We start from the raw sequence: 27,443 nt of genomic DNA on the forward strand, positions 1-27,443 counted from the left end.
CTTTTCCCCTTCAGTCATCGTGATGCAAGGTCCCGCCTGCAAAGGTCGATTAACACCTTTTGCCTCCACAGATCCTTTCTGGCTTTCATGACAGAGATGGAGCCCGATCGGGAGGGGATGGTGGTAGATGGAACCAGGTGGTGCGAGTGAATGGGAGGGATGAACAAGGCAAGAGAAAAACTGACGAAGGGTCCCAACTCGAAATGTCACTCGTCCATTTTCTCCAGATATGCTACCTGACCCGCTGAGTTACTCCAGCACTTTGTGTCTATCTAAGAGGAAAACTAGGTGGGCAGAAGAGAGTGTGTGTGGGAGGAGATCACCGGTGGTGTGGGTTACCTGAAATTGGCAAATGCAACATTCAATGCATTTTGTGTCTACCTTCGATTCAAACCAGCATCTGCAGTTCTTTCCCACACATTCAATGCTAAAGATAGAAACAAAGTGCTGGAGTAACTCAGTGGGTCAGGCAGCATCCCTGGAGAACATGGATAGGTGACGTTTCGGGTCGGGACCCTTCTTCAGACTTACAACATCCAATGCCATTGGGTTGCCCAAGTGGAATATGAGGTGTTGTTCTTCCGATTTGGACTTGGCCTCTCTGTAGCGATGGAGAAAGTCGAGGATAGATGGCTGGGAGTGGGATGAGGGTCAAACATAACATGCAGGCTCAGCTCACGTATCTGAGTGAATGTTAGTTCTGAGTAAAACACAAAGTGTTGGAGGAACTTAATGGGTCAGGCTGCATCTGTGGAGGGAATGAAAAGGTGACATTTCGGGTGGGGCACCCTCTGGACCTATCTTCGGGCATGGTCCCAACCTGAGACATTACCCAAGATAGACACAGCGGGTCAGGCAGCATCTCTGGAGAAAAAAAGATGGATGATGTTTCGGGTCGGGATCGTGAAGAAGGGTCCTGACCAGAAATATCACCTATCCTTTTTCTCCAGAGATCTTGCCTGACCCACTGTGTTACTCCAGCATTTTCTTCAAGGTATTGATCCTTTTCCGCCAAAGATGCTCCCTGACCCACTGAGTTACTCCGGCACTTTGTGTCTCTCTTTGGTATAGACAATAGACAATAGGTGCAGGAGGAGGCCATTCGGCCCTTCGAGCCAGCACCGCCATTCAATGTGATCACGGCTGATCATTCCCAATCAGTACCCCTAGGTATTAACTAGCATCTGCAGTCCTTTGCTTCTACCAAAACATTACCTGTCCATACCCTTCCACAGATGCTGCCTGACCTATTGAGTTCCTCCAGCACTTTGTGTTTTGCTCAGGATTCCAGCATCTGCAGTTCCTAGTGTCTCCATGGCTCTGAGTTATCTCTGAGTTATCTCTGAGGTCAGCACATCCAACATTTCATGTCACCCATTGCCCTCCAGGCCATTGCCCTCTGCTGGCCTAACCCGTTTCCAGGAATGAAGGAGATGTTTTGAGGTTTGGGGAGCGGTCGATGATTGCTCTCGGGTGTGGGGAGTTGGCGACGGTCCTTCTACACGAGAAGGAGGATGAGTCAGTCAGGCAGGCGGGCGGTGGAGGCGGTACTCACTGCCAACTCTCTCTCTCTCTGCTCTCTAACTCACACCCAGAGGCGGGCAGGCAGCAGCAGCAGCAGCAGCAGCCGGAGCCATGGCTGGAGATCCCAACCGGACCCTAGAGCTCCTCTACTGCAGCTCCAGCCCTCCAGAAGCCGCCCAGATCCTGAAGGGTAAGTGGGCGATGGTGGTGGTGGTGGTGGTGCTGCGCTTTGTACGGACAGCAGAGTCCTGGTTCATTGCCTCCAGAGACCCTGCCTGTGCTGTGCTGTGCTGTGCTACGCGCTGCACACTGTGCTGTACGCTGTGCTGTACGCTGTGTGCTGTACACTGTGCTGTGTGCTGTACACTGTGCTGTGTGCTGTACACTGTGCTGTGTGCTGTACACTGTGCTGTGTGCTGTACACTGTGCTGTGTGCTGTACACTGTGCTGTGCTGTGTCCTGTACACTGTGCTGTGCGCTATACACTGTGCTGTGTGCTGTACACTGTGCTGTGCGCTGTACACTGTGCTGTACACTGTGCTGTGCGCTATACACTGTGCTGTACACTGTGCTGTGTGCTGTACACTGTGCTGTGTGCTGTACACTGTGCTGTGTGCTATACACTGTGCTGTGTGCTGTACACTGTGCTGTGCGCTATACACTGTGCTGTGTGCTGTACACTGTGCTGTGTGCTATACACTGTGCTGTGTGCTATACACTGTGCTGTGCGCTGTACACTGTGCTGTGCTGTGCGCTGTACACTGTGCTGTGCGCTGTACACTGTGCTGTGCTGTGTCCTGTACACTGTACTGTCCTGTACTCTGTGCTGTGTGCTGTACACTGTACTGTGCGCTATACACTGTGCTGTACACTGTACTGTGCTGTGCTGTACTGTGCTGTGCTGTACACTGTGCTGTACACTGTACTGTGCTGTGCTGTGCTGTGCTGTGCTGTACACTGTACTGTGCTGTGCTGTACTGTACTGTGCTGTGCTGTGCTGTGCTGTACACTGTACTGTGCTGTGCTGTACTGTACTGTGCTGTGCTGTGCTGTACTGTGCTGTACACTGTACTGTGCTGTGCTGTACTGTGCTGTACACTGTACTGTGCTGTGCTGTACTGTACTGTGCTGTGCTGTGCTGTACACTGTACTGTGCTGTGCTGTACTGTGCTGTACACTGTACTGTGCTGTGCTGTACTGTACTGTGCTGTGCTGTGCTGTACACTGTACTGTACTGTGCTGTGCTGTACTGTGCTGTGCTGTGCTGTACACTGTACTGTGCTGTGCTGTGCTGTACTGTGCTGTGCTGTGCTGTGCTGTGCTGTACACTGTACTGGGCTGTGCTGTACACTGTACTGTACTGTACTGTGCTGTGCTGTGCTGTGCTGTACACTGTACTGTACTGTACTGTGCTGTGCTGTGCTGTGCTGTACTGTGCTGTGCTGTGCTGTGCTGTGCTGTACTGTGCTGTACTGTGCCGCCCAGTTACTGCAGCGTCTTGTCTGATGTCCAGGGGAGGTTTGGGGGGCAGAGAAGGTGGGAGCCCGGTCTGCCGCTTACTCCTCTCCCGATCCCGCTGAATCCTCTCTACACCTCTCCCCCACTCCTCTCTCCGCTGACCCCTTCCCCTGTCACCCTGACCTCCCTCCCGACCGACCGACTCTTCTGACCACAGGCCCCTGAAACCTTGTTCCCCGAACGCTTTTCATCATGACATCTCTCTCCTGACCCCAAACCCCAACCAGTCTTCCCATTACTCCTCTCTCCCTGGTCCCTTTCCCCCAACCTCTCCCTACCTTCTACCCTGGACCCCTCTCCCTTACCCCCCTCTCCCCCTGCCTCCTTTCCCCCTGACCCCCCCGACCCCTCTCCCCCTGACCCCTCTGCCCCTGCCCCCCTTCCCCCTGACCCCTCTCCCCCTGACCCGTTTCCCCAGCCACCAACCCCTCTTCCCCGAACTCCACTCCCCTGATCACTTTTCCCACCAACCTCTCTCTTCCCCTGATCATTCTTCCCCTGACCCCTCTCTCCCCTCACCCTCTTCCCTGACCCCTTTGAGTCCTCTCCCTCTCCCTGCCCCCCCCCCCCCCCCCCCCGCCAGCTCCTCTCCCCCCACCACCTCCCCCTGACTGGTGTCCGCTCACGCCAGCACTGGAGCTCACACATTATCCGTGTCCTTCATCTTAAACCTCCTCTGGAGTAAAAACCTGTCAAAAAATGTCATTAGTCTGTGACAGACTGGGGCTAAATGTGTTAATATCAGCTTTATTACTAATAATGGCGAATGCAGAGTTAAAATGTTTCTCCAGTCTATCTATTCCTGTGGGTCGACCCACTACTGCGGGAACTCGAATCCCTGAGCATTTCAGATTTGTGAACTGTTTGGATTGTGAATCTTCTCAGGAACAGAGTCCTGCTGTAACCGTGGGAGGGCTTGTTCCAAACTTTTCTTGATCAGGACGAGAAAATGCATCCAAAGAGACATCTGATTTTTTTACTTCTTCAAGTATTCAGTATAAATTTTTTTTTAAAATACAATGCCCTCCATAATGTTTGGAACAAAGACCCATCATTTATTTATTTGACTCTGTACTCCACAATTTGAGATTTGTAATAGAAAAAAAATCACGTGGTTAAAGTTCACATTGTCCGATTTTATTAAAGGGTATTTTTATACATTTTGGTTTCACCATGTAGAAATTACAGCTGTGTTTATACATAGTCCCCCCATTTCAGGGCACCATAATGTTTGGGACACATGTCTTCATAGGCGTTTGTAATTGCTCAGGTGTGTTTAAATGCCTCCTGAATGCAGGTATAAGAGATCTCTCAGCACTTAGTCTTTCCTCCAGTCTTTCCATCACCTTTGGAAACTTTTATTGCTGTTTATCAACATGAGGACCAAAGTTGTGCCAATGAAACTCAAAGAAGCCATTATGAGACTGAGAAACAAGAATAAAACTGTTGGAGACATCAGCCAAACATTAGGTTACCCAAATCAATTGTCTGGAACATCATTAAGAAGAAAGAGAGCACTGGTGAGCTTACTTATCGCAAAGCGACTGGCAGGCCAAGGAAGACCTCCACAGCTGATTACAGAAGAATTCTCTCTATAAGAAAGTAAAATCCCCAAACACCTGTCCGACAGATCAGAAACACTCTTCAGGAGTCAGGTGTGGATTTGTCAATGACCACTGTCCGCAGAAGACTTCATGAACAGAAATACAGAGGCTACACTGCAAGATACAAACCACTGGTTAGCCGCAAAAATAGGATGGCCAGGTTACAGTTTGCCAAGAAGTACTTAAAAGAGCAACCACAATTCTGGAAAAAGGTCTTGTGGACAGATGAGAAGAAGATTAATTTATATCAGAGTGATGGCAAGAACAAAGTATGGAGGAGAGAAGGAACTGCCCAAGATCCAAAGCAGACCACCTGATCTGTGAAACATGGTGGTGGGGGTGTTATGGCCTGGGCATGTATGGCTGCTGAAGGTACTGGCTCACTTATCTTCATTGATGATACAACTGCTGATGGTTGGAGCATAATGAATTCATGAATAATGAATACATGCTTTAAACTCTAGGTTAAATGCTTTACCTTTTACCGTTTACATGCTTTAGTCCCCTTTCTATATGTATTGTATTGTATTTCACTGTCTAATTGTATTGTACTCTCTCGTATTGTACTGCACTGTCATCCCCTGTCTATATGTTTTGCTTTTGTATTGCACTATGGCCCCCGGAGGCACTCTGTTTCGTCCCATTCGTTGCATGATCTGTAAGGAGTGGAATGACAAATAAACTTATCTGTCTGTCTTCAAACAGATGCCTCAAGACAATGGCCAATGGTTCATTCGACAGCAAGACAATGATCCCAAACATACTGCTAAACCAACAAAGAAGTTCTTCATAGTTAAAAAATGGTCAATTCTTCAGTGGCCAAGTCAATCACCCGATTTGAACCCAATTGAGCAAGCCTTTTATATGCTGAAGAGAAAACTGAAGGGGACTAGCCCCCAAAACAAGCATAAGCTAAAGATGGCTGCCATACAGGCCTGGCAGAGCATCATCAGAGAAGACACCCAGCAACTGGTGATGTCCATGAATCGCAGACTTCAAGCAGTTATTGCATGCAAAAGATATGCAACAAAATACTAAACATGACTACTTTCATTTACATGACATTGCTGTGTCCCAAACATTATGGTGCCCTGAAACGGGGGGCTATGTATAAACACTGCAGTAATTCCTACATGGTGAAACCAAAATGTATAAAAATGTCCATTATTAAAATCTGACAATGTGCACTTTAACCACATGTGATTTTTATTTCTATTACAAATCTCAAATTGTGGCGTACAGAGGCAAATAAATAAATGATGGGTCTTTGTCCCAAACATTATGGAGGACACTATTTTAAACTTCCTTTGACCCCTCTCTTCCCCCTGACCCCTCTCCCCCCAACAAAAGCTAGAGTCCTTTAATGCAGTGCTTCCCTGTGGAGTCAGTCAGTCTGTACATATCGCTAAAGAATGGATGGGAGGTTTTATTTCAAAGTGATGTTGAACTGTTGGATTGTGAATTAAAAGTGACCGAGAAAGAGATGTTAACGTTTTGGCACATGTCGTTGGAAAAAATACTGCTTCTGCCGATGAATCCCAAAATATCATCCCATGAGAACCAGAGAAGGCAATACTTCTGGAGTAACCCACTGGTGGGCAGCCTTGACTCACCAATGGCTCGGCAAAAGAACTGAGAATCACTGAAAGCGGATGCTTGTTTTGGAAATAATGAACAAATAAAAATATACACAGACAGTGAAAGTATTTTTCTAAGTTTATTTTTGCCAGCATCTCTTTCAGTGCAGGTTGGATCAACTATTTTCCTCAAACTCACAATTCGGAGATAATCTCAGAGGTGCTCATTGCTTTGGCCGTTTAGTAAAATAAACCCTTTTTTTGGCAGGCTACAAAGTTATTAAACGGTTATTCAACCGCATGGTGACCTTGTTCTTGGAGCGTCAAAACAAATGTTACCAGTGAATGGAAAACATCGCTCAAAAGTCGTTTTCCCCTTTCATGTAATGGGAGGGGATTGTCTTTTCCATGAGAAAGGAAGGATAAAGAGACTTGTGTGGCATTTGTATGATCTCAATGTACTTCATGCAGTGAATGATCTAGTTAAAGTGGAGTGATTATTATTATATAGTTACAATGTGGAATATTTAGATTTTTCTTAATTTTTCTTAACATTTAAACATTTTGGGATAAAGTTTTAGAGAATCTCTCAAAAATAAAATATCCAAACAAAATAATACCATAAACAGACTATGTTGAACAAGTACCAAGAAAGTTGTGGCTATTCAATGCTTCTACAATGGGGGAAAAAAGTGTGTAGATATAATTATATCTGCATAGCTTCCAAGAACAGACCAGCTCTATATAAAGTGTGTCGGAATTTCATGGGGAAATACAGGAGCGGCAATAACTGAGCACTGTCGAACTATGTGGTGTGCACTGTGGAAATCCCTTGACTTCCCACATGGCCAGACCACCCTGATTGTTTCCTTCCTCATCTCAAACCATCTCTCTCTTTTGAAACCAAGTTCTGTTCCAGAAGATACTGATTCAATAGTTAAGAAAGATGCCAAGTCAGTATATGTATGTGTAGGAAGGATCTGCAGATGCTAGTTTATGCTTGACTACTATATTCATGTGAAATGTTGACTATAAAAGGAAGAAATGTATGATTGACTATGGATACCTTCGTCCATCCCTTGTAACGACCATTGGCAGTACATTTCCACAAATGGTTATACCAGTCTTTCACGTCACAATTAGTTCCCAATCACCTTCTTTAATACTCTTAAGATCTTACACCAAACGCTGATATTCCATTCCTAATCAATGGTACTACTTGTGAAAGATATGCACAAAGTGCTGGAGTAACTCAGTGGGTCAGACAGTGTTTCTGGAGAAAATGGATGGGTGATATTTTGGATCGGGACCCTTCTTCAGACTCGACCCGAAATGTTACCTATCTATTTTCTCCAGAGATGCTGCTTGATCTGCTGAATTACTCCAGCACTTTGTGTCTATCTTTGGCACAAACAAGCATCTGCAGTTCCCTTTTAGTACTATTTGTGAAATTAGTTATTCCCATCAAAATAAATAAACATGGCTTTAAACATTAATGCAACTGCACGATATGTGGTGTACGAATTATTCATCAAAAGTTAAGATAATCCTAGAACTATCATGTTTTTGTGGATTATTAAGGATTGTATCTTTAATCTCAAAATGTCTTCATAGAACCATTCAGTTAATTGTCAACATTTAGCTACCCGTAGAATGAATGCTCAGATTATGTTGCAGCATTTTTACTTCTTAATCTCACTGTCACTATTTAAAATTGAAGATGATCGAGAATTTCTAACACAGACAGTCGTGAGGATATTGCATGTAATTTCAGCAACTATAGTTGATGAAGCATCTTTAGTCTTTGAATTAAATGGAAAAAAATGCATTTAAAAATTATTTTGTGAAAAGAACTATCGGTGAAAGAGCTGGTGTTAAACTCTTAATATTTAATTGATTTAAAAAAAATGTATAATTATAATTCCTTGCAGTAATAACCAAACATATTTGTCTCGAGTGACAATTAACAGCAGGTTATTCTATCCAAGTGGCTCATGCTAGTTCTTGTGTCTCTTTAGTAATAATATCGGAACACTAATCTAAAAAACTGACTTTGCAGTGACGTTTTTCACGGCAAGAAATTATAATGATGTATTTTTTTTAATCGAATTAAATATTAAACGTTTAACACAATTGAATGTGGCCTGTTGGATTATCTTCTTCAATGAATTATTCTTGTACTTCTATTTCACAATATAATTTGTAAACGTATTTTAACGTTAAAAAAGACGAGAAAAAGATTGAGAAACTAGTGGTCTAAGCTGCCAACCCATTCAGTGATTTTTGGAAATTCAGTTCTAACATTTTGAATTTCTGGCTTGTGTCACTTGATCTGAAAATGCAAGCCAGTTATTCCTCTTGTTTTAGGAAAAAATAGTGTGACTAATGTAGTGTAACGATGTAGAAATAATAGTGTAACTAAATACCCTGCTTTATGTATCACTCCTGGGAAAGAATGTAAGATAATCACCAAATTAACATGAGAAGTCCATGTGTCTAATTACCTTTAATCATTCGTGAGCAAGTGTTGCAAGGGAACAGGTTTAAGGATCTGACGAGCAGAACAGGAAAAGGTTCACTCGTCTGTTCAGTTGCAAATCAACTAACCCACGACTCGACAACTTGGACATGGATCATCTCACCAAAAATCTTGCCCACACTTGCCCACACAAAAATCTAAATAATCTTTTGGCAACCAGTACCCACACGAGGGAAACCTGCATGAGATAGCCCAGCTGTTGGCGGGTGTGCAGTAGGAAACAGAAACAGAAACAGAAATCAATTTTATTGGCAAAAGAGGACGAAAACAACTCAGCCTGTCGGTGAACCCCTCTCGTACATGAACTCATGGAAATTTAAACAAAGAGCTATCGGCTGCAGCTCTATCTATATATATATATTACCAGACCACCCAACCATTCCAAATTTGGCGGAAAGTTTCCGCTTTCTTATTTCATTTCCACCATTATGATTTCGCCTAACATTTTACCGCAAAATACATGCCTCGCCGCTCGCCCCGTCCCGCCGCTTGCCTCGCCCCTCTCCTCGCCTCACCGTTGGCCCGGCCTCTCGCCTCGCCACTGTACTCGCCTCACCTCGCCACTAGCCTGTACTCTCCTCGCCTCGCCGCTGTACTCTCCTCGCCTCGCCGCTAGCCTGGCCTCGCCTCATCGCACGCCTCGAGAGTGGGGGTGGGAGGGGACTGGGGGAGGAGGAGTGAGGGGGTGGATTTGGGGGGGAAAGGGAGGTGTGGAGGGGAGGGGTGGGGGAGTGGGGGGGAGTAGGAGGGGTTGGGGGGGAGTAGGAGGGGTGGGGGGGAGTAAGAGGGGTGGGGGGGAGTAGGGGGGGTGGGGAGAGGGTGGTGGGGGTGAGTAGGGTTGGGGGGGACATGGACCGTTGTGATTTGCTGTTGAAGACCACTGGAGCAAGTATATCTTCAATTAAATTAGGTATGTGTAGTTTTTAAAATGAAACTTTCTTCATATTAGTCATACATTTTATGACCATTGTTCTTTTATTCAATACCAAAAGAATTGGGATGTGTAAGGAAAAAGCAAAATAGAGATTTTTTTTTTTTTTAAACGCCACTTTCATTTACATTTATTTCATTTAAAAAAAGTAAATTTAAACAAATGTTTTAAAACGCCGGGGAGTGGGGGTGGTGGTCGTGGGGGGAGGGGAGGGGGGTAGGGAAGGAGTGGGAAGGAGGGGTGGGGGAGGGGAGGGGGTAGGGAAGGAGTGGGAAGGAGGGGTGGGGGAGGGGAGGGGGTAGGGAAGGAGTGGGAAGGAGGGGTGGGGGGAGGGGAGGGGAGTGGGGGTGGCCAATGCAGGAGAGGCTTTGGGTCCACGGCTCACTCTGGCTGCAGCGCTGGTGGCACGGGGCCGATGTGAGTGGCTCCCTCTCCCCTTCCCTGTCCCCCCTCGCTTAGCCCATGGTCCCGGGGAACATTCCCCACCCGGCATCGGGCTTCGTCAGTTGGAGAGGGTTGCCGGGCCCGCAGGGTCGTCAGTTTGGGGAGGGTTGCCCCAGGAGAGGCCCGCAGGAGAGATTTGAACCCGACGGGTCCACCTCAGTCTAGTGGGTTCTCGGTACTGGCCGCAGCGCCATGGGGTTTACGCATAGCGCTATGGCCACAGCGCTGTGGGTCACAGACTGTTCGGGAAAATTCTCGTACAACAGCAGGAGAGCAAATTAACAAGCTAAGGTTCCAATTAGAAAATTACACAATGGAAACAAGCCCCTTAGTCCAATTTGTCCATGCCGACCAAGATGCTCATCTCAGCTAGTCCCATTAGCTCGGGTAGATAAGACTTTATATTTTCGTTATGATCTTATGTTATGTTATGTTATCCCACTCCACTTCAACATCACTTTAACTTTAGAATCAATATTTTGCATTGGATCATAATATAAAATGAAAAAGTAAAGATTGTAAATGGCTTCTCAATGGAGGCAGCTCATCTCAAGTAACTAATGCTTTTCCCTCCACAGATCTGAATTTGGCAGCGATCATTCTATACAGTGTTCTCACTCTAATGGCTGTGATTGCAAACCTTGTGTATTTTGAGGAAGTTATCTACCTGCTGAGAAAAGTCCCCTCGACCAACAGGAGAGCCACTATAATGTGGGTCAGTGGAGCTGCACCTGTAAGTACTCTTTACAATGTCCAGCTGGGAAATTTAAAGTTTTAGAAACTCGTCAGTTCATCATGAGGCTTTAAAACTCTCCCTTTCTCATTTTGCATTAACAGAATTCATTCAAGGGTTTCTGTGGTGTGAAGCCATCTTCCCACATAATTTGTGGGGTCAAGAGTGTTTTATTGTCATATGTCCCAAACAGAACAATGAAACTATTACTTGCAGCAGCACAACAAAATATGTAAACATACTGTGCAGGAATCTCTGGAGAGAAGGAATGGGTGACGTTTCGGGTCGAGACCCTTCTTCAAACTGAGTCAGGGGAGAGGGAAACTAGAGATATGGAAGGGCAAATGACAGATCAAACATGGTACTCTGTTAACAATATAACAATATACATTTTCTCCAGAGATGCTGCCTGATCCACTGAGTTACTCCAGCACTATGTGTCTATCTTTGGCATAAACAAGCATCTGCAGTTCCTTTTTAGTACTATTTGCGAAATTAGCTATTCCCATCAAAATAAATAAATATAGTTTTAAACACTAATGCAACTGCACGATAACAAGCATCTGCAGTTCCCTTTTAGTACTATTTGTGAAATTAGCTATTCCCACTATGTATTATATATATATATATATATATATATTTTAAAATCAGTTGGATTGCAGTAGTTTTGTAGAGAAAAGCCGGCTACCTCAGAATGTATATGAGCTGATCCTAGGTCTTTGTGGCTACTCACTGCTGCATGTTGGAAGCCAGGCCAGGTCACGGTAATTAGGACCTTGCCCTGCCCTGAAGATCAGTGAACCCAGTGGCATTGAGTAATTCTTCTCCTGTGGTTCCCATCTGGACCCTCATCATTGCCGATCCACAGCTGTTGTACATAACGCAACCCCAACCATTTGATAAGAGTGATTGATTTTTGTTTAAAAGGCAAGCGCAGTTAGACTTTTTGGTATATTTCTTATTTCATATTATATTTTAAAAATATGCTTTTAACTGCACTTCTGTTATAAAATATTTTAATTTTAATGTAATTTTTATCAGTTTTTTGATTATTTAATTGATTTTTTAAAATATCTATATATACTAAAACGTTTGTTTGTTCCTGAACTTCAGCCAGAACGGTACACGATAGCGCAACAATTTGCTGCACCAATTCAACAGTGGTTTGGGCCCAACGGGTCCACTTGGTCTAGTGTATAATTATAATTCCTTGCATGTTTGTCTCAAGAGAAAATGATAATCAATGACAAAGGTCATTTTATCCAAGTGGCTCACACTAGTTTTTATGTTTCTTTAGTCTTACTTCATGTAATCCTATCGGCACACTATTCTAAAATAAATGACTTTGTGTCAGTCATTTATTCGTTTAAAATAACTTGAGAAAACAAATTATGAAACTATTCTCCTTTGAAGAACGGTCACAACCCAAAAGGTCACCCATCCTTTTTATCCAGAGATGCTGCCTGACCCGCTGAGTTACTCCAGCGCCTTTGCTGTGTACACGCATCAGTTCAGAGAAACACTATTATTTATGCAGGTTATTTGGAAATCTTTTTCTTGCAATACTTTGAAGTGTTAATTTTTCGTGTATTTAATCATAACAGTCGTTTAATATTTTTGCTTCAGGTGATAGCATCAACATCTTGCATTGGCTTGTGGGTTCCACTGGCATCAATGATCACAGATTTGACAACAGCAGTGTACGTATTTCTTTCGATGCTTTCATTAATCTATCCCATTTCAGATTAAAATGATACTTTAAACCAAAGGTAAGTAATTTAGACCCTGGAGTACATTTAATCTTAAAAAATACCTTCTATTTGCCAAACAAAATAAACAGCTCTTCAATCGGAAAAAGACCTTTCAGCCCAACCATCAGTGATCCATCTATGCTAACCCCATTTACCAGCACTTGATCCATATCCTTCTATGCCTTGGCTAGAGGAAGTGATTTTGTATAGAAATATTACTTGAATGGACTCTGAAGGTGTGGATTTTTCCTGACATTCTCTAATGAGAATTTTAAGGTACAAAACAAAAAAAGATTTAAAGATGTGTAGGAAGGAACTGCAGATGCTGGTTTAAACTGAAGATAGGTACAAAAAACCGGAGTAACTCAATGGGACAGGCAGCATCTCTGGAGAGAAGGAATGGGTGACGTTTCAGGTCGAGGCCCTTCTTCTGACTGGTTAGGGATAAGGGAAATGAGAGATAAAAAAAGAACAATGAATGAAAGATATGCAAAAAAAGTTAGGGATAAGGGAAACGAGAGAAAGATGACAGCGACTAATAAAATGTTTAACAATTTTCCTTGCTGAAAATGGGATTGGAAATACTACAATTCCATTTCAAGTAGTTTTTCTTTTCATGAGTCTTAGAATCATAGAGCTAAACAGAATGGGATTACCTCATCCATACCGATCAAGTTGGCATTTTGGGTTAGTTCCATTTGCCCAAATTTTGCCCATATCCTTCAAGACCCTTCCTATCCATATATTTGTCCAAATGTATTTTGAATGTCGTCATTGTTTCTGCTTTTATAGCTTCCCCTGGCAGCTCATTCCAAGTAAAGACTAACGCCTGAGTGAAAATGTTGCAGCTGAGGTCTCTCTTCAATATCTAGGTTTAGAATCCTCTGCTATGGGGAATAGGCTGTGAGCGTTCAATTTATCCATACCTCGTGATTATCTATACTTCAATAAGATTACCCTCAGCTTCCTATGTTCCAAATAGGAAAGTCCCAGTCTATCCAACCTCTCCCTACAGCTCAAGCCCGCAAGTCCAGGTAACATTCAGTCTATCAATAGTCAAGAGTGTTTTATTGTCATTTGTCTCAGATAGAACAATGCAATAATAGTGCAATAATAACAATGGTAGTCCATGTAGTTCAGAGCTTATTTAGGTTGTTGTGTTTAATAGCTTAATGGCTGTCGGGAAAAAGCTGTTCCTGAACCAGGACATTACAGTTTTCAGGCTCGTGTCCCTTCTTCCTGATGGCAGGGGTGAAATGAGTGTGTGGCCAGGGTGGTGTGGATCTTTGATGATGCTGGCTGCCTTTTTGAGGCAGCAACTCCAGTAAATCCCTTCTATCGTTCCAACTTAATGATGTCCTTCCTATAGCTGGGTGACCAAAACTGCACATAGTACCCCAAGTGTGGCCTCACCAATGAATTGTACAGCTGCATCATGATGTCCCAACCTTTACTCCCAATGAAAGCAAGTGTGCAAAGCGCCTTCTTCACCGCACTGTCCAGCTGACTTGCCATTTTCAGGGAACTATGAACCTATACTCTCAGATCTCTCAGTTTATTTCAATGATACAGGGTGTAGATTGATGGTATTAGAATACTACAATTTTTAATCTAAAGTGTGTAATTTCATAATTGTGAGGGTAGTGGTCGCAAAGAATAGGTATTGAAGATAATTTTATTTTTCCAATTCTCCTTTTAAGGGTCGGATTGACCCGTAGAAGTAGGATTTAGAACAGAATTAATGTGATTCTCTGGTATTCACAGCAGAATAGTAAATTCATTTTTTGGATTTTTGCCAGTCAAGCAGACAGTTGTTCACATACTGTTGCTGTAGGATAGATTTAAAGAGATCCTTGAGATTGAGTCTGGGATGAACATCATTACAATTTTCTCCCTTGCTTACTTTTGGCAATATTTGGTTTCTGCAGATCATGAGCTGACAGTGGAATAAATGAAGTTGGCAGCTTAAGATTGTGCAGAGAATACAAGTGCAACCTTGTGTTCACTCATCATTATTTCTTGCAAAGGCACAAAGTGCTGGCGGAACCCAGCAGGTCAGGCAGCATCAGTGGAGAGAATGGGCAGGTGATGTTTCGGATTGGGACTCTTCTTCAGACTGATGAAGGGTTCCGACCCGAAACGTCGTCCGTCCATTCTCTCCACAGATGCATCCTGAGCTGCTGAGTTCCTCCAGCACTTTGTGTTTTGTTCAATATTCCAGCATCAGCAGTTTCTTGTGTCTCCATTATGTCTTGCTAAATAGTTTTGCTTCCAAGCCACAAATTGCATCTGACTTCTCTTGGTATAAGGCATTTTCCATGTTTAACGAAGCACTACTTCTCTTCGTTAATATAGGAACAAATGCCACCATATACCTCAAAGGGCCAAACCTTCCAAAATGTTCATTATAAATATAACGCATCACAGGTGAACAAGAATATCTGACATAAAATTTCGCCAAGTTATTTACCAAGTTTTCTTTGACTGGAAATCTGAGTAACGTGACAGGCTCTTTCTTCAGAATTAACTTGAGTGGAGAAACTCCCAGAGAAAGAGGTAAACCTCCATGGACGTTCAAGACTGCATTGAAAGTAATACTTTGTTCAGTTTCCATGACCGTGCATCAACTACATAGACTGTAAGGTATCACAAAATGCTGGAGTAACTCAGCAGGTCAGGCAGCATCTCAGGAGAGAAGGAATGGGTGATGTTTCGGGTCGTGACCCTTCTTCAGACTGATCAGTCTGAAGAAGGGTCTCGACCCGAAACATCACCCATTCCTTCTCTCCCGAGATGCTGCCTGACCTGCGGAGTTACTCCAGCATTTTGTGCTACCTTCGATTTGTACCAGCATCTGCAGTTATTTTCCTAGATAGACTGTAAAGTCATTTAAATGAAGAGTATTTTGGAAAATAAATTTCTTGTTTTTTTTTGTCATTGCGTGTATAGGTACTTTGCCATTGTCATCCATAAATTCCAGCGGATGATGATAGAAGAATTTGGAGGAGATGAAGCATTTTTGGAACGTTTTGAAAACACTCCTGTGAAGATTAGTACAGGCCCTTGTTGTTGCTGCTGCCTATGCTTGCCTTTTGGAAAGATTTCAAGGTAGGTTTTCTTTGAAGATGATGGTCCTAGACGATAGTGTACCATTATCCCTTTTACAGAAACACCCAGTATATCTTGAGGTAATGGAGGTGGTGCATAGATATTTTGATGGCTGAACTGCATGTTTTAATCAGTTTATTTTGGAATCTGAACAGTAATCCGCCCTGCAATGGTGGAGTCATGTTTTTGTCTCCAGGATTCCATCGTGGTGGGTCGGACTGTGTGGTTCTGCTTGAGCTGTGTTTAGGTGGCTTCAACCTTGACCTTTCCAGTTTCGCACAAGTACTGAGTGGCAGTGGCGCAGCGGTAGAGCTGCTGCCTCACAGCTCCAGAGACCCGGGTTCGATCCTGACTACGGGTGCTGTCTGTGCGTAGTTTGTACGTTCACCCTGTGACCGTGTGAGTTTTCTCCAGGTCTCCAGGTGCTGCGGTTTCCTCCCACATTCCAAACACGTGCAAGTTTGTAGGTTCATCGGCTTCCATATATTGCCCTGAGTGAGCAGGATGCAAAAGTGGGATAACATAGAACTAGTGTTTGGGTGATCGATGTGGACTCAGTGAACCAAAGGCCTGTTTCCCTGCCTTATCTCTAAACTCTAATCTCTACTTCTCATAATTCAGTATTCATTTTACATTTCTGGATTAGAATAAGGCTGTTCTACAAATCAGATAGGTCACATTACATGTATCAAAATAATTCTCCCCTTCCCTGCTTTCATTTCATATCTCCTATTACACCTACCTAACAAAACCGTATTAAAGTTGAGTTTGAAATTTTCGGTTCAAGTGGCGTCAGCATTTGTGAAGCTGGTGGAGTGAGGTGCAAGTGTCGCGCTGCTACATGTTCTCCTTTATTTGAGGCGGTTAAGACATATTAAAGATTTGCCATTGGAATCGTTACTTTTTCAAGTTTCTTTTATTTTAGACACACAGTGTGGAGACAGGTCCTTCGGGCCCATCGAGTCCACGCCGACCTGTGATCACCCCAAAACTAGTTCCATCCTACACACTAGTGACAATTTACAGAAGCCAATTAACCTATAAACCAGCACATCTTTGGAATGTGGGAGGAAACCAGAGCACCCGGAAAAAACCCCACGCGGTCACAGGGAGAACATACAAACTCCAACCAGACAGCACCCGAGATCAGGATCGAACCCGGGTCTCTGGTGCTGTAAGACAGCAACTCTACCACTGCGCCAATGTGCTGTTTTTTAGTGGATATTTTAAATTCCATTCCCCAACACTAATACAGCCAGAAATAATAATCTAAAAATAGAAAGTTCCATGCTGTATCATTTTAGATATATTCAGCAAAGGTCAAATATAAGACCATGAGTCATAGGAGCGGAATTAGGCCAATCGGTCCATTGAGTCTACTCCGTCATTCGATCACGGCTGATCTCTTTTGTCCTCTCAACACTATTCTCCTGCCTTCTCCCCGTAATCTTTGATGCCTTACTAATCAAGAACCTGTCAATTGTCACTTTAAAAATACCCAATGCCTTGGCCTCAACAGTCATCTGTGGCTATTAATTCCACAGATTCACAATACAATACAACAATACAATACAATATATCTTTATTGTCATTGTACAGGGGTACAACGAGATTGGGAATGTGCCTCCCATATGATGCAATAAATTAATTAGCACCGTGCTGCTGTGAGGGGAAGCTTTTTCACACAGAGGGTGATGGGTGTGGGGGAAGCTATAGAGGTGTACAATTACAATATTTAAGAGACGTTGGACAGGAATATGGATCGAAAAGATTTAAAAAGAAATGAGCCAAAGGCAGCCAAATGGGACTAGTTCAGATAGACATCTTGGTCAGCAGAGATGAGATGGGCTGAAGGACCTGTTTCCGTGCTGTGTAACTCTATGACTCTAATATTTATTTCTTTGTTTTTAGGCGCCTGATGTTCATGTTGAAAATGGGAACATTTCAGCTGGCTTTCTTACGTCCAGTTCTGATGATCTTCACGTTAGTTCTTTGGGTGAACGGGACTTTTAGTCTCGATGACGTATGTAATAGTTTCACTATCTAAGACCTAGTTTACAAAGATATTGCCAATTTATTGACATTTTAAGCAGCGAGATGGAAATTGCCCTCTCTATTTTTTCTTCCTTCTTAAGCCCTTTGCTCCTCTAGGGAGCATAGGCCATTGACAAATGTCCTCCACCTCACTAAATTTTAGTTTAGTTTATTGCCATGTGTGCTGAGATACAGTGAAAATCTTTTTGTTGCAAGCTATCCAGTCAATAGAAAGACTATACACGATTACAATCAAGCCATACATTGTGTACAGATGCAGGATTAAGGGAATAATGTTTAGTGCAAGGTAAAGTCCAATGAAGACTGATTAAAGATAGTCTGAGGGTCTCTGATATCTGATCTGTTGGTTAAGTAACCCAATTTACATTAAACTTACTTTTCTGAGTTGCTCCTCAAATTATTTAAAAAATTTTACAACATATTTTCAGAACTGCACCACTAATTGGGAATAAAGATGTTAAAAGTTCATGTATATTAAGTGATTCATATTAGAAAATATGTTTATTGAACATTTGGTTTAGAGCTGTGACAAGAGGAGTTGAGTATAGGAGCAAAGAGGTCCTTCTGCAGTTGTACAGGGCCCTAGTGAGACCGCACCTGGAGTACTGTGTGCAGTTTTGGTCTCCAAATTTGAGGAAGGATATTCTTGCTATTGAGGGCGTGCACCGTAGGTTTACTAGGTTAATTCCCGGAATGGCGGGACTGTCATATGTTGAAAGACTGGAGCGACTAGGCTTGTATACACTGGAATTTAGAAGGATGAGAGGAGATCTTATCGAAACGGTATAAGATTATTAAGGGGTTGGACACGTTAGAGGCAGGAAACATGTTCCCAATGTTGGGGGAGTCCAGAACAAGGGGCCACAGTTTAAGAATAAGGGGTAGGCCATTTAGAACTGAGATGAGGAAAAACTTTTTCAGTCAGAGAGTTGTGAATCTGTGGAATTCTCTACCTCAGAAGGCAGTGGAGGCCAATTCTCTGAATGCATTCAAGAGAGAGCTAGATAGAGTTAAGGATAACGGAGTCAGGGGGTATGGGGAGAAGGCAGGAACGGGGTACTGATTGAGAATGATCAGCCATCACATTGAATGGCAGTGCTGGCTCGAAGGGCCGAATGGCCTCCTCCTGTCCCTATTGTCTATTGTCTATTGTGAATGACTGCTGTCATCTTGAAATTTAATCTGATGAATACTAGAAGTTTAGTTTAAAGATAAAGCATGGAAGCGGGGCCCTTCAGTCAGCGCCAACCATCGATTACCCGTTCGCACTAGTTCCATGTTATCCAACTCTCTCACTCCGTACACAATCCACAAAGGCCAATTAACCTACAGGCATGTCTTTGGGAGGTGGGAGTAACTTTAGCACCAGGAAAAGACCTAGGCGTTCACAGGGCGAATGTACAAACTCTGCACAAACAGCAGCCAAGAGCAGGTCGAAACTCTTTTTCAGACTTCTCAGGGTCTGAAGAAGAGTTTCAACCTGAAACATCACTTATTCCTTTTCTTCAGAAACTCCAGCGTTTTGTGTCTATCTTTAGTATAACCCATCATCTGCAATTCCTTCCTCCACATTTTACCAAACGGCAGTGTTTCTCTGATGGTACGCAAGCCAGCACCTCTTAAAAAGTTAAAAGACTGGATTTTCAATGTTTCAATGTTATGCTTTTTAATTTTAAATTATCAGTTTTTTAATCACTTTTAATCACAAATTAAAATGTATTCATTAAATTAGGCGATCAGGCCCTTAAACAGTGTATAGTTGGTCATAGGAGCAGCAGGAACGTGATTATGTGATAAACTGCAGCCGAGCATTAGGTCTGAAGAAGGGTCTCTACCCGAAACGTCACCCATTCCTTCTCTCAGATGCTGCCTGTCCCGCTGAGTTACTCCAGCTTTATGTATCTAACTTCGCTTTAAACCAGCATCAGCAGTTCCTTCCCACATAAGAGCATTGTGTGATCTGTTGTGTTGAAGGCTGCAAGCATCAATGCCATTAATTTGTTGCCCATCAATGTGACACATATGTTTGGTAAACTTCTTAGTGTATATTATTTTAATATATTTAATTTTTGATTAATTTAATTTCATATTTATTTATTATTAGTTTCTTAAATTAGAAGTTGATTGGTCACAAAGAGAAAACTGAAGAGAGGGAATATATTGATGGAAAAAATTGTTGATAAATGTAGCTTAATTTTTAATTGATACTAGACGGGCATGGACCCGTTGGGTCCAAATCTCTCCTGTGGGCATGGCAACCCCTGTTGGGTGCAGACCTCTCCTGTGGGCATGGCAACCCTTCCCCAACTGATGATCCGTGGACCCGTTTCCAGCAGGGGAGTATCCCCCGGGGCCGTGGGCGGGCGAGGGGGGAGAGGGAGCCATTTACCTCGGCCCCGGGCGGCCCTCGCGTCGGCCAGAGTGAGCCATGGACCTATTGGACCTCTCCTGCAGTAGCAGTTTGGCGGTGACGGCCATCTTGTTTAACCCTCTGCCGCTGAGCTGCACCTCGGGAGGAAGGTCAGGGTACGCCGGGACATACGCTGGTGGGTGGGGGGGGGGAAGCGCATTTATTAAAGTTTATTAGGTTCATTGTTTTTAAAATGTAACAAAACTTGATCAATCGAGGCCGCAGGTGAATGGTGAGTAGGGTGGGCCTAAAATTGTTGCACTATCGTGTACCGTTTTGGCTGTATTTTGGGAACAAATCTAGCCACAAACCCACAAATATACAAGATGAGAGTTTTAGTAATATATACTAGACCAAGTGGGCCGATTGGGCCCATTCCTCGTAGAGGGGGGACAGGGAAGGGGAGAGGGTATGACTGAGGAGCCCTGGACCCAAAGCCTCTCCTGTATTGGTGTAGCACCCCCCACTCAATCCCCCTTATCCACCCCTCCTCCCCCCACTGACCCACTCCATCCCCCCTACGCACCCCCACTTGGCCCGCCCCTGCCCCACCCCATTTGCCCCTCCCCTGCCCCACCCCAACTCCCCCCAGCCCTGCCTCCACCCCATTCCCCCCTCCCAACCCCTATTCTCCCCTCCCCCACTCTCCCTGCCCGCACCCCACTCCCCCCACCCCAATCTTCCCTCCTCCTCACCCCCACCTTCCCCCACTATTCCCTCCTCCCCACCCACCCTGGTCTCCTCTCCAGCCCCACTCTTCCCCCAACCCCACCCCCACTCTCTCCTCCCCCACCCCCTCCTCCCCCACTCTCCTCCCCACCCCCACTCTCAGTCCCCCTCCCCCTCCTTTCCCCCCACCCCCTCTCTTCCCCCCACTCTCCCCTGACCCCCACTGTTCCCATTCCTCCTCCCCCCACCCTCCCCCTCCTCCCCACCCCCTCTCTCACTGTCCCCCTTCCCCCCCACCCATCCTCCCCCCTTTTCCCTCCCACCCCCACTCTCTCCTCCCCCACTCCCTTCCCCCCACTCTCCCCTCTTCCCTGACTCCCACTGTCCCCCTTCCCCCCACCCCCACTCTCTCTTCCCCCCACCATCATCCCCCCTCCGCCCCCCACCCCTGCTGTCCCCTCCCCAGTCCCTCTCCCTCCCACCCCCACTCTCTCCTCCTCAAACCCTCCCCCTCCCCCCCCCCACTCTCCTCCCCACCCCCACTCTCACTCTCCCCCACCACCCCTTTCCCCACCACCCCCTGTATTGGTGTACTCTCAAGACTCTCTTCTTCCCCACTCTCTCCTCCCCCTCCCCCTGCCTCCCCCACTCTCTCCTCCCCCACCCAGCTGCCTTGATGTCTGAATTGATGTCTCTGGTTTATTCATCTGTTTGCCTGATGCATTTTCTTATTTGATTAAATGCAACATAAAAGTCAATATTTTTACTAAACATCATAGCATGAATGTACTTATTTTCCAGCTTACACCGAGTGGACCTGCGATATGGATTAACTCTTCCCTTGGCGTCTCCACAATAATCGCGCTGTGGCCAATTGGAATTGTTTTTAACAAAGTCAAAGTTGAACTTAAAAATCAGAAGATAATCCCTAAATTCGCCCTATATCAGGTATGAATGGACAATGTATGACGCTTTTTAGTAACTATATTGTTTGTTTCTCATTTCTTAAAAAAATGAGAACAGAGAACATATGATGACATAATATGAATGTCATTGAACATAAAATATGTGGGATCAAATCAGAATATAAATTCAAATTCAAAGAAAAGTAACTTTTGCAATCCGTGTATAAATTATTTTGCCAAATTGATTGTTTCCCTTTTATTTCACATATTTCGATAAATGTAAATAAAGTTCTTGACTTAACCATGTACGTGATTGTTCAGAATAATGGAGAGCAAAATCTTACAATTCCATGATTTTTTAACAAAATTTTATGGTATAAAAATCCAAGGATTTCCTTTTGTTACCACTTTCCTGTAATTGCCAAACCTAAATGGGGAACTGGAAGTACAAGAATAAGGGTATTCAGCCCATTGAGTCTGCTCCAGCATTCAATCATGGCTGATCTATTTTTCCCTCTCCATCCCATTCTCCTGCCAACCTTAGATGTCCTTTTTAATAAAGAACCTATCAATCTTTGTTTTAAATATAAACACTGATTTGGTCTCCACAGCCATCTGCGGCCATGAATTCCACAGATTCACCACCCTCTGGCCAAAGAAATTCCTCCTCATCTCCATTCTATATATTTTATCACCATCCTTTTGTGTGGTGTTAAGGCAATCTTAACACCCTACGTGAGACCAAAATGTTCCTTCTTTGAAAACAGATACTTATGTGATGAAGATCTGGAGTTAGTAAGCCGACCTACTCCCTAACCATGACGGGAGAAGAAAAAGCACTAAGGTTAGCAAAAGATCATATAGGTGGTCAGGTTTGAAAATTTATTCTTTGTTATGTAAATCATGTGTCCAGAGCTGAATGCTGAAATGGAGGATTGCTTTTGGAATTCATTATAATCCAAAAATAGAGGTAGGAATATAAATAAGAGAGAATATATAAGAACAAGAGCAATGGAAGCAGGATTAGACTATTTGGCTTCTTGCATATGTTCTTCCATTCAATGATTATGACTGATTATTTACCAGAGTACCACTTTCTTGATCTAATCTCATTTCCCATGATTTTCTTAATATTTGAAACCCTATTGATCTCTATCTCGAGTATACTGAGGGATTGAGTTTTGACAGTGGTTTTAGGTAGAGAATTTCAAAGATTTACTACCCTTGTGATGAAGCAATTTCTTCTCAGTGTAACATGAGTGACCCTTTAAGATTGTGATCTTTATTGAGGTTACACACAACGAGGGGAAACAATATCTCAACATCTGCACAATTATACCCTGCATATTGTATGTTTTGATGAAATTACCTTTCATTTTTACACAGCCAAAGGCCCATTTTGCCGGCTCATTATTTTTATTGGATCCCTCGTGATTTTGTTGGGTTTCAGCATACCAATGACTAAAGTCTTCCTTTCAGTTTTTGTGAGCCTGCTGTTTTGTAGGCATTGAACCATGAAGGCAGTTTCTCATTATCATACCAAAATTGGTTACAAAATAGGAATAAATTGTTTGGTCGGATAGCTTTGCCAGTGTTAATAATTTTATTTGCAATGCCAAACTTATTGGCAGAGACAGAACTGGTTTAAATGAGGTTGACTCTGGATGATTTGTTATTCTTGGATTAGCTGTTTAATCATTTCAGAGTAATGATTTATGATATTAAATTATGATTTATGATATTGCTACATTTGTTGATATTGCAGTTTTTTAAATAATGGAATTTGCTGACACAGGGCAATATTTTTTGTTGTACCTTAACCAGTAAGGCAGTTAATTTTGTGCTTTACTTGAGTAAAATCATATTCTCTGCATATACTGCAATATTCATAGCACAGGCGGCATGGCAGCGCAGCGGTATCTATGCTGCCTTACAGCACCAGAAACCCGGGTTCAATCCAGACTATGGGTGCTGTCGGTACGTATTTTGTACATTCTCCGTGACCACATGGGTTTTCCCTGGGTGCTTCGATTTCCTCCCAGAGATGTACAGATTTGTAGGCTAATTGGCTTCGGTAAAAATTGTAAACTGTCCCTAGCGTATAGGATAGTGCTAGTGTATAGTGATCGCTGGTCGGTGTGGACTTGGTGGGCCGAAGGGCCTGTTTCCACACCTTTTCTTTAAACTAAATTCAATTTGATCAAGATGATTGTGACCACCTTTTTTGAGGTTGTATTTTGCAATTGCAGTAATGTCTCATAGCTTGATGTTGTTAAAGTTAAAATTGATGTTGCTTGCCTCGAATGGAACATCAAGGCTTCTCTACCCACTTGATGCACAGATATTGGCGATTTAGTAGTTTAAAAATGTGCTGTAGTCTAATCATTTTGTCTTCCGATCAACTTTTGTATTTATACACTCCCTCAAGATCATCCTGTGGTACTTCATCCATCTCAAATCATCCTTCTGCATGTTGCATTCTGGAGCAGTCAAAAGAAATCAGATTATCAAAGTTTATTAAGTGATGTTTAGATGATGGAAACTTGCCACATGATTTGAATATTTGTGTTTTGCTTATGCAGTCCTTCCATTGGAGAAGTTCTAGGTTTATCTGAGTGATGGTCATCCAGAGTAGAAATTATTCATATTTTCCTCAGTCAGTATCTTAGTTTAGTTTAGTTCATTGTCACGTGTCCCGAGTTCTTCCACTAAGGTTTGGCCAAAGATGAAAAATATCTCCATTCCTGCTTTTAGTAGCATATTCCACAACTTGGTATTTAGGTTATCAATTGAATCACCTGGTTGTCTAGTTTTTTAAAGGTATGGATTTGATTGACAATGCAATATGTAATGGCTTGTATACATTGCCATTGACTATCTGGACATTATTCCATCTTGTTGCACATTATCATTGTTGCATAATATTGTTGAATATTATCAGTCTATATTTGCTGATTTTAATTTTCCAATTTTTTTCTCCTACAGATTTCATTCATTCTTACTCAACTCCAAGCTGCCATTATCAACATAACAGCATTGTCAGGAGGCATTGCTTGTGCACCTCCATTTTCCCCAACAGCCAGAGCGGGATGTATGTTGTTTATCTGCTATTTTAATCCATAATAACCACAAATTTCCAAAAAACATTACACCATTTGAATATCAGAACATTGTGCTGCAAAACCAGAAAATATCGTCACTTGGCTGCTTTCCCCTCCTTTGTATACTCATCTCCGAGGTCCCCTTTCCCTATAATCCCCTTTCTTTTCCCTTCCCCCGCCCCCTCCCGCCCATAACCCTTCCTCCGGCTTTACATTTGTCTTTAGATTTTAGAGATACACCGAGTCTGGGCCAACCAGCGATCACCCTTTACGCTATAAATTCAAGACAATTTACATTTTTTACCAAAGCCAATTGACCTACTAACTTGTAGATTTTTGGAATGTGGGTGGAAACCGGAGCACCTGGAGAAATCCCACTCAGTCACAGGGAGAATGTACAGACTCTGTGCAGACAGCACCTGTATTTATGTTCAAACCCAGGTCTCTGGCACTGTAAGGTGGCAGCAACTCTACCGCTGCGCCACCCCGAAAAGGAGTAAATCCTCTCCTTTTCTTATTTGACACCCTTTTGTCCCTTTGTCCCTCTAGCCTTTGTCACTTACTCCACTCATCTGTCAATGAAAACTCCCCTTTACCCATATCCACTTATTTGGATATGTGTTTTTGTTAGACATTTGGGTAGACATTAAAAAAATTATCCTTTAATATTTATATCTTGTCAGTAGTATCCTCTGTATCCTCTACTGTGTCCCAGAGATACATTTGTTAAAATCAATGCGTCTCAACTAACAAAATATACTTGTCTTTTTCAGATATGAACCAGCAGCTTCTCATAATGGAGATGTTTATTATAACTATACTATCACGCATTTACTACAGAAGAAAATACAACCCACTGGAAATAGATGAAATGCAAGACTCAAAAAAATCACAAATGGTCTAACCCATGTGAATTGTAGAATGGCATAAAGTAGAATCCCATGAGCATAAGAAGGGTCATTAAAATGGCTGAAGAAGGGTCTCGGCTCGAAACGTCACCCATTCCTTCTCTCCAGAGATGCTGCCTGACCCGCTGAGTTACTCCGGCATTTTGTGTCTTCAGACAATAATTTAAAGTCTTTTATTGGATTTGTATTGAGATATTGACAGTTTCTAGATTCTCTATCAGACCTGCCAGTCACATGAACCTGGCTTCTCAATAGCATAAAGATCTTTGCTTACGTTCTGAACAGTTTTAACACTCGACTTGACAGTTTTGTCAGCATAAAAACATCTATCATCAATAATGTCAGGGATTGCAACGTATGTTCAGCAATGTCCCACAATGAGATGTGGGACATACTTGTTATTTCCTGTACAGGTCTGCTTACATAGTATTGCCAAACAAGATATAACGGCCACTGCAAGATGTGGACAGGAAATTATGAGCCTACTGTCTGAATTGTATCCTTTCACTGAAATGGATGAAAAATACAAAGATTGCAACAAGCCTGTTTTTTCCCTCGTCAATATTTCCTGTTTATGTCATGTCTTAAGTAAACCACTACTTGGGTAGTCAACTTGTTCAAAACTCAATGCAGACCTAAATAATTCCCCACATTTTTTTCACTTAAGAGAGATTAACATCAGAAGCTAAGGAAACAATGAATCTCACGCATCCCACAGATTTATTACAGAAAGAGGGATTATGAAATTATTGTTCATTCTGACTGAGTATCATGCTTAAGGTGAAAGTTACTCATAAAATTATTATTAATATACAACCATTCAATATAGTATTAAATTAATATAATAAATTAATATAATGTTTGTAATATGCTCCATTGTTAATTAATTTAGAATCTGACTTAATCTGATTCTTAAATGTAAGTCTTAAACATGTGGCTATCCTAAAAGTAAATATTACCAAATTGTAATTTCTTACTCGAACAGCACTCGATTCATGTGTTTTCAATCTAAATAATGGACAATAAATCTAACCATAAAGATAATCAGTGCCTCGTGGTATGTTGTTATATCTGCATTCAATAACCATGACGAAGTTCAATAATTGATTTATAATTTCGATTGGATCTAAGAATTGTACTCCTGCTACATGCTACTTTGAATTTTTATGAAATTAACACATTTTGATTCATAAATACTATCCAGGAAGCATTCTGATATTAATATTAAAAGTAAACAAACATTTTATTGGATATTCAATTAATTTGTGAATTTCTCTAATATCTCCAAACAAACTTGCTTGTTTTTTTCCCATTAAATGCTGGATACCATGAAAAAGAATTTACACGAGGAAATAATTGTTTCTGTTGTGCTAGTTAAGCAAGTACTGATGTGCAAATGATCCAATTTACTGAATCTAGTTCAACGCTTTCTGATTTCCATAAAGTCAGCGTCAGTTTTGCAAAACAAATTGTTGAAATTCAGTGTATATTAAATACACTTTTTCTGCTATGAATTATTTTCATTGTTCTGCACTATAACTAATAATGTGTAGTCAAACAAATATAGTATTAAAACACTGTGTTAAAACATATTTTACAACAAAGAAATATCAAATACAGTATACTTCCTGCAGTGTATGGAATTAAAGTTGGTAAAATGGTCCAG

The 27,443-nt window shown here is 42.6% G+C and overlaps 1 protein-coding gene across 1 annotated transcript; it reads left to right on the forward strand.

Annotated features, from left to right (window-relative positions):
* Nucleotides 1–1,376: 1,376 nt before the first annotated feature.
* Nucleotides 1,377–26,319, forward strand: slc51a (solute carrier family 51 member A). The gene is made up of 8 exons (XM_078409136.1): nucleotides 1,377–1,714; nucleotides 10,716–10,870; nucleotides 12,497–12,570; nucleotides 15,571–15,729; nucleotides 17,641–17,752; nucleotides 21,665–21,811; nucleotides 24,754–24,859; nucleotides 25,643–26,319. The coding sequence occupies exons 1-8, from the start codon at nucleotides 1,636–1,638 to the stop codon at nucleotides 25,771–25,773; spliced, it is 963 nt and encodes a 320-aa protein (XP_078265262.1). The 5' UTR covers nucleotides 1,377–1,635; the 3' UTR covers nucleotides 25,774–26,319.
* The last annotated feature ends 1,124 nt before the right edge of the window (nucleotides 26,320–27,443 follow it).

This window comes from Rhinoraja longicauda, chromosome 12 (genome assembly GCF_053455715.1).
Source record: "Rhinoraja longicauda isolate Sanriku21f chromosome 12, sRhiLon1.1, whole genome shotgun sequence".
In the NCBI taxonomy this organism is placed as follows: Eukaryota; Metazoa; Chordata; class Chondrichthyes; order Rajiformes; family Arhynchobatidae; genus Rhinoraja; species Rhinoraja longicauda.